The following is a 12710-nucleotide window of genomic DNA, read 5'->3' as shown; positions in this document are numbered from 1 at the left end:
GCTGGGGCTACTCGCTCCGGGCCAATCACGCCACTGCGAGGGAAGCAGGGAAGGGATGTGATGGAAACCTCAGGCCGAAGTTGGGCTCTCAGACCATTAAAGGTCTGGGCAATCGGAGTCTCCCTAGCTCTACCCTTTCCCCTCCGGGTGGCCTTGGGAAAGATACCCAAACATCTGAAAAATGAGCATATCGTGTGCCTCTTGGGGCTGTGGGCAATGAAATGGGTAACAAGATTAAGTTTTTTTATTCTCAGAGCTTTTGCGTGCTCAAGTGGTTGGTTTCATTTCTGTAAGGGCCAGTGTGTTTAGACTTTATAGGTACCACCATGGCCACCACTGTGCGTCTGATCTACCATGACAAGGTTAGGTCCCAGTGGGGGAAACATGCTCCATGATACCTCCCACATAGCACCTTGGGACACCTGCATTTGGGCCAAAGACAATCCCAGAAGGCCTGAGGTAAGGAACACTACCCCGGCCTCTCTTGGACACTATCACATTAGCCTTGGTACAGAGCTAACAACAGGTAACCCAAATGCTACATGCCTAAAGCAGAACTCACATCTACCCTCCATTCTGAAGTTCAACACATCTTCCCATCACTGTAAAAGGCACTGCCACCCACCCGGAGGCTCAAACTAGAACTCTGGATGTCATACCTCTTCCGGGTGTCCACGAGCAAGTTAAGCCTTTGAGCTGCAGTGTCCTCATCTGTAAAATAAAGATAATAACAGTGCCTAAATAATGGAGTTGATATGAGGACCGAATGAGATGATTTATTCTATATATATGAAACTACTTAAAATGGTGTCTGGCACATGGTAGGAATTATAGTCATTTTTTAGTATTATGTTTCCTCCCATTTCTTCATTCCCTGTATCCAGATCATTGCCAAGGTCAGCCAAACCTTTGCCCTATTTGTATGTAACAACAACAGAAAATACTTAACACCACTTACTTTGCTGCTCTGCACCCTGTATTAAGTCCACCCTAAGGTGAGAGTGCCTGTCAGAAGGGTGTTCCCAGGGGCCTTTTGGATTTACGGAGACCACAGAGAGAGGAGCACAGCCAGGGCTAGAGATTTTCTGCCTCCAAACTGTTTAGACCTTTTGGCATCATCTGTGTGGACTGTCCCCTTTTCAGCAGCCATGACTCCCTTACCCTAGAACTTACCCCAGCCTCTTCGCTGTAATGTAGGCAGGAATCCCCAGCTGCTGCGCTTGGATAGTGTACGAGGCCCAAGCCCTAGCTAGACAGGAGACTCTCCGATCACCTTGAAAACTACTTGGCCTTCAAGACACAGCTGAGAAACCCCCTTTTCCAGGAACTCTTCCACATACCGCATTTCCCCACCTGGATTAGATGTCCCTTCCTTTGTGCTCCTGTGGTGGCCTGGCATGTGCTTGACATAGCCCTTATTTGTCACACTTCATTAACACCGCTGGCTTGTCAACCTCCGTTGGCCCTCCCTGTTTCCTAGAGAGGCCCGGGAGCTGTGATGCGCGTGCGCAACTCACTTGGCAGAGATACCTGCCCGGGGTGTGCGGGCGGCAGGAAGGCCTAGAGGAGGTGGTGCAGGAGTCGGTGAGTGTCCAGGCTGGGCATGGGGCGCGCCTGGGACCGCTGTGCCGCGCGGGTGGCGGGTGCGGGATGGCTTGGGGCACCAGGGACTGCGCGGGTGTCGGGCGGTGGCTGGGGCCCGGGGCAGGGTGGGCTGGCCCGGGATCCTGTCCCCACCGCGCTGCCAGCGGATCTGGGAGCGCTTCACCCACCCGCCCCGGTCGCCTGGAAGAGAAAATTTGGGACAATGGTTTGTTTCCCTGTTCTTCCAATTACGCAATCAAAGCGTACGCTTTACGGACGATTAGGTGATGGGGTGAGTGTAAGAGAAGTAAAAGTAGCTGCAATCCGCCGATGTTTCCTTTGGGAGGCTTTCTGCTATTTTAACATTTATGCATAATTATGGAAACTTATATACATGTGTATGCATATTTATATGACATGGAATAATATTGTTGCTATTTCTTTCTTTTTTTCTTTTGATGGGGGGCTGCGGGATGAAAGTACTTGTTCTTCAGGAATTCTGTTGAGTGTACAGAGGGAGCAATCGGTGGCTAGCACATCTTTAACCTTTTGTAAATTAAAGTCTTTGAACATAAAGTCTTTGAAAATAGCCTATTTTAATTACGCACACTTTTTGCCGACTTTTAATGGTGGTTCTGCGTATTATTTAATTTTGCCAATATTGCACCTCAAGAGTTCGCTGACTGTAAGATAGTTGAACTCAACACCCTTTCCTAAAATGGATCTCCTGGTCTTGGACCAGGGCTCTCCACCTTTAGGAGAAGTGAGGGCAAAGGCAGGAGAGCAAAGAAAGGGTGCCAGTGGAGGAAGATTCTGGGTGAAAGTGGCTGCGGCTTCCTGCCTTTGATCAGGAGAAGGGTGGTGACTGCAAGAGACACATCCAGGCTCGACTTTGATCTGGACCGATTTGCAAGGCCCAGCCTTCAGTACCCTTGACAGTCAGGTGGGAGATGGCGAGGGGGAAAGTGAGGAAGAGGGCAAACAGCAGCGAACAGAGAATTGAGAGGATCTAGACCCCGCTCCCTGGCCTGCTCACACCTGCGGGGAAGATGCCCTTGCATTTATCAGACAGGACTGGAGACCTCTCCACCCCCAGCAAGAGCCCAGCGCATTCTAGGCTCCGCATGCCAGAAAACTGCCCGCAGGTGGACTGCTTGGTTGCATCCCTCTTCCTCGTGAACTTCACCTTCACCCCAACTGTCCCCTCGAGCAAAGGCAGATAACACCTGCGAGCAAAGGGACAGGGCAGCTGAGGTCATGTAGTGGAGAGGACCACCTTGCGCTCTGCACAAAGGGCACAGGGGCAAAGACAGGCGTGGGGAGCTCTAGCATCTGCATATGGTTGCTTTTTAAACATGTAATCCATGAATTTTACTTTCTAGTTTTTTAATTTCTTATTGAGGTAAATTGACACATAACATTAAGTTTCAGGTCTTTTACAACATAATGACTTGATATTTGTATATTATTGCTTTAAAAAAGCTTTTGGGGGACTTCTGGCCAAGTTGGAGGTGTAGGTAGACACACTGTGCCTCCTGGCACAACCCAAAGAAGGACAACAAAAATTAAAAAACAAAAAACCAGAATTGACAGAAAATTGAACGTATGGAAGTCAGACAGCCAAGGAATTAAAGAAGAAATATTCATCCAGACCAGTAGGAGGGGCAGAGTTGGGCAGCCAGGTGGGAGAGGACTCACTGCAAGGTGTTAGCTGGAGGATCAGGGTGGGCAAGGCAGCGGCTGGTGGACTTGGGGAGGCAGTGGATTGCAGAGAGGCATGGTGAGGAAGGTGGCAGCTGGTGGACTGGGCGGTCACACGTTTGCTCACAGATAAACCATGTGAAATTGGGGAGCGAGAGAGACCTGGCAACCCAGGGTCCCAGCTCCAGGAAATAAGGCCTCAGAACACTGATTGGAAACACCTGTGGGGGTTGAGGTGCCGGGAGAGACTCCCAGCCTCACAGGAGAGTTTGTTGGAGAACCCTACAGGGTCCTAGAATGTACACAAGCCCACCCACCCAGGAACTAGCACCAGAAGGGCCCTGTTTGATTGAGGGGAGCCGGCAGAGGGGACTGAAATATGACAGAGAGCAACAGAGAGTGGAGCAAATACCACTGTTCCCACCTGGACCCCACCCCCACATATAATGTAACAACCTCTCGATGTGGGTTGCCCCACCCTAGTGAACACCTAAGGCTCTGTCCCTCATATGTAACAGGCGCGACCTGACCAAAGAATTATGGCTGAAACAGAAGAAAAAATCAAAGCCCCAGAGCCAATATTCATAAGCGACAAAGAGATATCCAACCTATCAGATGCACAGTTGAAAGCACTGGTGATCAGGATGCTCACAGAATGGTTGAATTTGGTCACAGATTAGATGAAAAAAATGAAGGCTATGCTAAGTGAAATAAAGGAAAATGTACAAGGAACCAATAGTGATGGCAAGGAAACTGGGATTCAAAGCAGCAGTGTGGAAGGACTTCCGCCAAGATGGAAGCATAGGTGGAAACACTGTGCCTTCTCCCACGACCAAGTTTGAATACAACAAAGGTTTAGTAAACAAAGACGCAGCCAAAGAACAGAAAACTGAACTATACGGAAGTCTGACAACAATGAACCTTTCAACCGGGACCAGTAAGAGGGGTGGAGCCAGCAGCGGAGCAGGGTCGGGCAGGAAGGATCCCCCAACCCAGGCGACCTAGGTGACTCAGGCGACCCAGGAGCGTAGGCAGCTGGGGTAGCATCGCGGACGCAGTGAGGGTGCAGGGCAGGCTGAGCGGTCACACATTCGTGCACAGATAAACAAGCAGAGGTGTGAGCAGTGAGACGGACCCCCGCAGGCCCCAGCGGTAAACCCAGTGAGGGTGTGGGGCAGGCTGACCTCTGTTGCACATTTATGCGTGCAGATAAGCCAGCAAAGGAGTGAGCAGTGAGACAGACTGCGCAGTCCCAGCGGTGGGAGGAGGCAAAGGGGACCGCCATTGATTTCCTTTGACCCCGCCCCCACTTGCAGCGTCACAACTAAGCGACTAAGTTGCCCCGCCCTGGTGAACACCCCGGGTTCTGCTCCTCATACGTTAACAGGCACGAACAGTCCAAAATATGGCTCAAGAAGAACTCAAAGCCCCAGAGCCGATAACTCTAAGTGACCAAGAAATAGCCAGCCTTTCAGACGCACAGTTCAAAATACTGGTGATCAGGATGCTCACAGAACTGCTTGATTATAGTCACAAATTAGAGTAACATATGAAAGCTAAATTAATTGAAATGAAGGGAAATGCACAGGAAACCAATAGTGATGGAAAGGAAACGGGCTCAAATCAATGGAGTGAACCAGAAGGAAGAAAAAAAATGACCAAACAGAAAAGAATGAAGAAATGACTTCAAAAAATGAGGAGAGGCTTAGGAACTTCCAGGACATCTTTAAACTTCCAACATCTGAATTATAGGGGTACCAGAAGGGGAAAAGAGACAGCCATGAGTGGAAAACTTATTTGAACAAATAATAAAGGAGAACTTCCCAAGTCTGGCAAAGGAAATAGACTTCCAGGAAATCTAGGAAGCTCAGAGGGTCCCAAAGAATTTGGACCCAAGAAGGAACACACCAAGGCACATCATAATTACACTAGCGAGGATTAGAATGAAGGAGAGAATTCTAGAAGCAGCAAGAGATAAGGGGACAGTCACCTACAAAGGAGTTCCCATAAGACTATCAGCTGATTTCTCAAAAGAGACCTTACAAGCAAGAAGAGGCTGGAAAGAAGTATTCCAAGTCATGAAATCCAAAGACCTACAGCCAAGATTGCTCTATCCAGCAAAGTTTTCATTTAGAATGGAAGGGCAGATAAAGTGCTTCTCAGATAAGGTCAAATTCAAGGAGTTCATCATCACCAAGTCCTTATTATATGAAATGTTAAAGGGTCTTATCTAAGAAAAAGAAGATGAAAAATATGAACAGTGAAAGTACAGCAAACTCACAGTTATCAACAACCACACCTAAAACAAAAGCAAACCAAGAGGACAGCTAGATCAGGGGCAGAACCATAGAAATGGAGATCACATGGAGGGTTAGCAACAGGGGAGTGGGAGGAGGAGAAGAGGGGAGAAGGTACAGAAAATAGCATAGACAGTAGGTAGAAAATAGATAGGGGGGAGGGGAAGAATAGTAGGGGAAATGTAGAATCTAATGAACTTGAAACACGTGGTCATAAACTAAAGGGGGGAATGGTGGGGGAGGGGGTGTGCAGGGTGGAGGAGAATGAAGGGGGGTAATAGAACAACAACTGTAATAATAATAATCAATAAAATATATTTAAAAAAAACGAAGCAGCAGTGTGGACCAGAAAGAAGGAAGAAAGAAAAGAATGAAGAAACAAGAATTCAAAAAAGAAATTAGGAAAAGTTTAGGAACCTCCAGGACATCTTTAAACATTCCAACATTCGAATTATATGGGTAGCAGAAGGGGAAGAGGAAGAGCGACAAGTAAAAAACTTACTTGAACAAATAGTAAAGGAGAACTTCCCCAATCTGGCAAAGGAAATAGACTTCCAGGAAGTCCAGGAAGCTCAGAGACTCCCAAAGAAGTTGGACCCAAGGAGGAACACACCAAGGCACATCATAATTACATTTACCAAGATTAAAAGGAAGGAGCGAATTCTAGAAGCAGCGAGAGAGAAGGGGACAGTCACCTACAAAGGAGTTCCCATCAGACTGTCCAGCCGATTTCTCAAAAAAGATATTACAGGCAAGAAGGGGCTGGAAAGAAGTATTCCAAGCCCTGGCTGGTATAGCTCAGTGGATTGAGCGCCGGCCTGCGACCACACGATCGCGGTTCGATTCCCAGTCAGGGCACATGCCTGGGTTGCAGGCCAGTTCCCGGCAGGGGATGAACAAGAGGCAACCATACATTGATATTTCTCTCCGTCTCTCCTTCCCTTCCCCTCTAAAGATAAATAAATAAAATCTTTAAAAAAAGATTTAAAAAAGGAAGTATTCCAAGTTATGAAAGGCAAGGACCTACATCCAAGATTGATCTATCCAGCAAAGTAGAATGGAAGGGCAGATAAAGTGCTTCTCAGATAAGGTCAAATTCAAGGAGTTCATCATCACCAAGCCCTTATTATATGAAATGTTAAAGGGACTTATCTAAGAAAAAGAAGATAAAAAATATGAGCAGTAAAAAGACAGCAAACTCGCCATTATTAACAACCACACCTAAAACAAAAACAAAAACAGACTAAGCAAACAACTAAAACAGGAACAGAATCAGAGAAAAGGAGATCACACACGGAGGATTATCAACAGGGGAGTGGGAGGGGGAGAGGGGGAGAAAAGGTACAGAGAACAAGTAGCATAGATGGTAGGTAGAAAATAGTCAGGGAAGGTAAGAATAGTAAGGGAAATGTAGAAGCCAAAGAACTTATATGTATGACACATGGACATGAACTAAAGGGGGGGAATGTGGGTGGGAGGGGGTGTACAGGGTAGAGGGGAGTGAAGGGGAGAGAATGAGACAACTGTAATAGCATAATCAATAAAAAACATTTTAAAAAATAAAAAGCTTTTGAGTTTGTACATAACATTTATCATATGATGCATAAAAATGTATATCATTTTATTTTAAGGTGAAAATTCAGTGGCATTAAATACATTTATACTATCACCATTTGAAATTATAATATCTTCAACTTGCAGAATTCACTTATTTGCTCATATACTGGTTGGTTTTGGTGCTAGTGTTATGACACCACTAAGACATATTTTTGCAAGGATAATTAAAAAGAAAACATTTTGTTTGCAGTTTATTTCTGATAGTACACAGTGCATGAGGCTGTAAATGCTCAACAAACAATGTATGGGGAGAAAAAGAGCAAAATCATTTTGTTGTTGCTATATTCCTGAACAGGACACCTTTATTTATTTATTTTTAATTTAAATTTTGTTTTTCAATGAACAGTTTCCATTTCATATTATTTTGTATTCGTTTCAGGTGTAAAGCATGGTGGTTAGACAATTATATGCTTTACAGAGTGTTCTTCCCCTTGAGGGTTCCAGGACCCACCTGGCAGCATCTACAGTTATTACAACAAAGTCTTATTTATTAGGATGACTGCTTTTCAGAAGGAAAGAGTAGAATGTAAATACAGTTGGTTAAATGTGAGGTGCATCTCTAACCTGAAACCTTCCCTGCCTTCTGACTTGCTCAGGCTTGCAGAGTCCAGCTCTCCTTCCGAAGTTAGGAGTGGTGGGCAGGAAAGAGTACCCTCCTGTTTCAGACTGTTTGCAGTTCATGCTGAAAACTCATTAATAGTAGGTCAGTTATCTTGCAAAGGAAGTGTCAGGGAGTGTGTTTAGCCGCATTTTGATTAAGGAAACTTCTCTCTGTTATACATGCGTGTATATCTGTGTGAGCATTCAGGGACGCACCAGTGAGGCTGCTCTAACATGTTAATGCTGAAGAAATCAGACATATTTTGGTTGAAAAAATAATCCTTCCTGTAAGCTGGAGAAAATGGGAATGTTTTGCAGATGAACCTCAGTATGTCCTTAAAGGAGAACTGACAAAAGCATCGACAGCACGAACCGGGCTGGTGTGTCTCTGCACATCACACCCCTCTCTTTTCTTGGGGAGTGAATAAAAGCATTATTCTCTATAAAAAATACTAATCATTCTGCCCTTTTCCATGCTACCCAGAAAAATACTAATCATTCTGCTTTTTTCCATGCTACCCAGAGAGGTGTCCGTGTGGTGTTGCTCTCGGTTCCCAGGGAACTGAGAGGGTCACTTTCACAGTGTCTGGAGCCCTTGAGGTCCTGCAAATAAAGGGGGAGCTTGTCCTCAAAGTCCTGCAGCAGGAACCCAATTAGGAGGCACCAACCTGGACTTCCATGTGGAACAGGACCTTTGCAAAAGGAAAACTGAGGGCATCCACCCCGGAAATCTGAAGGGAACCCGGGAGGAGCTCCTGCTGGCAGTTCGCTCCATGTGGCCATGGAGAACCCCACCGCTGTCCATGTGACCTCGTCCAGGGACACTGGCCCTCGAGCTGTGCCCGAAGGCACTCCTACTACAGGCCGCTTCACTCCTGGCGCCTTCGCTAACCAGGTCCAGGCAGCCTCCTGGGAGCCCCGTGACACCTGGAGGTTGCTGAGCCCAGGGCTGACCACCGGCCTCTTCCCCGGGCGTCCTGTGTTAGCCATTGCCCAGAGTCACACAGACTCTCCTCTGCACCACGTGGACATCCCCGTGGTGAGCTTAGCTGCACCAAGTTTTGGGCACTAGGTAGCAGCTAGAGCTCATCTGCGGGGCTCAGGCCCCTGCCCAGACTGTGGCCTCCCTGTCTTCTTGCTTCCTCTGGAGCTGGGGCCGCCTGCTGAGCTCATGGACTGTCTCTTGCCCTGGGCCTGTCCTTTTAGATGTGTCATCCCAGCTTCTGCCTCCTCCACCCCTTTGGCCACCAGGGCCCTTATCCTGTGCTCTTGGTCTCCCTGATGACCCTCTGCCCTTCGGGGAAGGGAATGTCTCTGAGCGATTGAAGCTTGTCATTGCAGGGGTCTGCAGCGTGCAAGCTCCTGTCTGCGGGCAGCACGGGGAAGAGGTGGAAAGGCCCGGCACCGAGTCAGAGAGCCCTGTACCAGAACAGCATGCTGGACACTTGCTGCAGCGTGGCCTCACTGGGTAATGAGTCTGTGCCCGGGAACCTAGCAGCTGCAGCCTTCCTGTTGTCTTTGCTCTATTTCTCTTCTGTTTTGACTTTTCATTCTGAAAAGTTGCCCACATAGACAAAGCAGAACAGTATAATGACCCTCTCTGCGCCCATCACCCAGCTGTAATACTTGTCGCCATTCTCTTTACTTCATTATGAATTGAGCTGGGGTGGTTTACTTAGAGTTTGTATTTATAAGGAATAGAGACCCATTCAAGTGGTGTTAAGTAATGAGCTACGTTACTTAGAATAAGGCTAAAGAGATGGGAACTTTGTACAAACTGACCAGCTAGACCAGACTTTGGGAAGCAGGGCCTTGTGGAGCCTGGAAGATTCAGCAACAGATGGAAATGAATTTTAATGCTACTGTTGTGCTGGGAATGTAACTTAGCTGCCCCCTGCACATCTGTTTTCTCTTTTTAGTGATTGCGGTGCTTCGTGGGATTAGCTGGGTTCCTTGGCCCAAAGCGTGGTTGCCTCAGCTTCCCTCTGAGGGAAGACTGGGGTTTGACAGTTTCCTGGAAGGGACTGTGTGGGTTAGGTTCTTTGAATGACAGGTCTAGGAAAGTAGTCAACTCTGGAGAAGTGGGCTGAGGAGTTATTTTGGTCTCAGTCAAGGGGACAGAGATCTTTAACTTTCCATGTGCTAAAATGGTATAAAGGCTGTGGTTCTGTTTAAGACAAAATGAACCAAAGTTTTTGTGTTGAGATGACTGTGCTACTCTGCCTTCGACTTGCTTTTATATTTAAAAAATTCTAGAATTAAAAAGCAAATATTCAGTTGTTCAGTTTCCTTATGATTCCAGACTATCAAGATATCAAAGACATAATTTGGTTTATATTTCAAGTTACTGAACTCACAGTGGAGAGAAACCCTATGAATACAGTGAATGTGGAGTGGCCTTCACCAGTTCGGTTCTATAGTGTCTCCAGGAGCCCTGGTCCCAGAACTCTGCTGTCCCTGTCAACACTCCCGGACCCATGGCTTCTCAAAATCTTGTCACTGTCCTGTCATATCTGAGTCACTCTTTTTTTACATTTTTTTCTAATTATACTCTCAGTAATGTAAATCTCCCTTCCAATGTCATGTTTGCCCATGCTGTGTCTTATATTTAAGTTGAGGTGTTTGCTCTCATTCTCTCTCCCCAGTGTCTTTGCTGAGAATCATGGAGCTATGTAGTATTGTGGTTCGTAAAGATCTTAAGAGATTATCATTTGCAAAGGACACAGTATCACAGTGACCTCGGGAAGATCAAACAAGCTTTGCATCTTGTCTTTCTCTTTCCATTCAATTGGCAGCCTCACTTGGTGTGGCTGTGCTGACTCACCATCTGTGCTGTCGTAAGCACTCCTCCTCCACCCTCCTCCACCAACCTTCCCCACCCGTGTCTTTCTGTCCATGAAGAAAAATTGGACCCGTCTCTCATTTTCTCTCTTGTTCTCAATGTGTCACCTTGTTCCTTACCTGTAATGTGAAGGCTTTTTCGGGTACATGGACTCCTGATGATTCTGAATTCTCAGTAGGACAAGAAGTGAGTAAAAGCTATTTTTCTTCTTTCTTTTGGCATCAGGTGAGACTGAGATGGAGCATTCAGAGTTGCCTCCAGGGCAGGAAATGTCTAAAAGATCGGGGTCATCTGCTGGGACACCAGGAGGCCTATGTGGGGTAGATCCTGGGGCACCAGGAGCTGGAATTGCCTGTGAAGATGCGGTAGGGAAGCTAGAAGCACGACCCTCAGAGGAGGAAGGGAGCAGACTGGAAAGTGATTTCCTGGAAATAACCTGTGAGGATAAAAACAAATCCACAAAAGATGGACGTGATGACTATAAGGAACTTGGAAATCAACAGAATCTGCCTTCCAGCCCTGCAGAACAGCGGGTTCTGAAGTCACAGAAATTCTATCAATGTGATGAATGTGGCAAAGCTTTCAATGGGAGCTCACACCTCACTGGTCATCAAAGAATCCACACTGGAGAGAAGCCCTGTGAGTGTAACGAGTGTGGCAAGACCTTCAGGCAGAGCTCTCAGCTCATAGTTCACCTCAGAACCCACACAGGGGAAAAGCCCTATGAATGCAGCAGGTGTGGGAGGACCTACCGGCACAGCTCCCATCTCATTCAACAGCAGAGACACCATGATGGGGAGAAACCGTATAAATGTAGCGAATGTGGACAAGCCTTCACTCAGAGCTGCCAACTCACTGACCACCAGAGAACCCATACTGGGGAGAAACCGTATGAATGCAGTGACTGTGGGCAGACCTGCATTCGGAATAAAAGTCTTGTCCGACATCAGGTGCTTCACACTGGTGAGAAACCCTACAAGTGTAACGAGTGTGGGAAAGCTTTCTGTTCTAATAGAAATCTTACTGACCATCAGAGAATTCACACTGGGGAGAAGCCTTATGAGTGTTTTGAATGTGGCAAGGCCTTCAGTCGTAACAAATGTCTTACTCGACATCAAAGCCTCCACACTGGGGAAAAGCCTTACAAATGTAGGGAGTGTGGGAAAGCCTTCAACCAGAACTCTCAGCTTGCCGACCATGAGCGAATCCATACTGGAGAAAAACCTTTTGGATGTAATGAGTGTGGTAAGGCATTCAGCCTGAGTAAATGTCTTATTCGACATCAGAGACTTCACACAGGTGAAAAGCCCTATAAATGCAATGAGTGTGGGAAATCCTTCAATCAAAATTCACACCTCATCATACACCAGAGAATCCACTGGTGAAAACCCTATGAATGTACTGAGTGTGGGAAAGCCTTCAGTCAGCGTTCCACTTTTAACCACCACCAGCGAACTCACACTGGAGAGAAGCACTCGGGTCTGGCTCGGTCAGCTTCCTAAGGTCTAAGTTTCCAAGACCGACGGCAAGGCACTTGGAAATAAGCTTTCTCTGTAAGAAGGGTGTTTACTCTGCTCCCCTCCAGGAGCCGCTATTGAAAGTGGGCCGTCCTCTGAGTGCTGTGTGCTGGGTCATGAGGGTTGGAGAGCGGGGAACAGTGTATCCCCTGCCCACCATTGTGGACGGATGGACTACATGTTTCATGCACTTGTAGGGTTTTCCTTTTTTAAAAAAAATATATTTTATTTCTTTGTTATGCATCCCATAATTGGATTGTGTGCTTCCCAGGGTCAGAGATTGTATCTTTGTTATTCTCTTCCACCTCCATTTCTCAGTTTCTAGAAAATTGTGTTCAAGACCTGTTCACTCTCTTTTTTTCTTTTGAGTTTTTATGAGTTATGTGGGCCAAACTGCCAACATGACAGAAAGATCTCAAATGTTCCGTTTTCTCTCTTGTCTTGGCCCTTTCGAAACTTTTATTTCAATCTAGACCCTCATCACTTGCTCACTACCTATAAAACCTCTTCTTCTTCCCATTGCTAATCTCTGCCCCTCATACCCTTTATGAT

The 12710-nt window shown here is 46.6% G+C and overlaps 1 protein-coding gene across 1 annotated transcript; it reads left to right on the top strand.

Annotated features, from left to right (window-relative positions):
* Window positions 1–8890: 8890 nt before the first annotated feature.
* Window positions 8891–12152, top strand: LOC118976246 (zinc finger protein with KRAB and SCAN domains 7-like). The gene is made up of 2 exons (XM_037030661.1): window positions 8891–9267; window positions 10867–12152. The coding sequence occupies exons 1-2, from the start codon at window positions 9234–9236 to the stop codon at window positions 12024–12026; spliced, it is 1194 nt and encodes a 397-aa protein (XP_036886556.1). The 5' UTR covers window positions 8891–9233; the 3' UTR covers window positions 12027–12152.
* The last annotated feature ends 558 nt before the right edge of the window (window positions 12153–12710 follow it).

Source organism: Sturnira hondurensis, unplaced genomic scaffold (assembly GCF_014824575.4).
Source record: "Sturnira hondurensis isolate 20B ecotype Veracruz unplaced genomic scaffold, ASM1482457v3 Scaffold0020787, whole genome shotgun sequence".
NCBI lineage: Eukaryota > Metazoa > Chordata > Mammalia > Chiroptera > Phyllostomidae > Sturnira > Sturnira hondurensis.
Note: the sequence above shows the minus strand (reverse complement) of the source record. Positions and strands in the feature narration are given on the sequence as shown.

Coding starts and splice junctions, on each gene's coding strand:
- LOC118976246 (XM_037030661.1), top strand. CDS start 9,234: ATGCTGGACACTTGCTGCAGCGTGGCCTCACTGG. Junction 9,268..10,866: donor CTGCAGCGTGGCCTCACTGG/GTAATGAGTCTG, acceptor TTTTGGCATCAG/GTGAGACTGAGATGGAGCAT.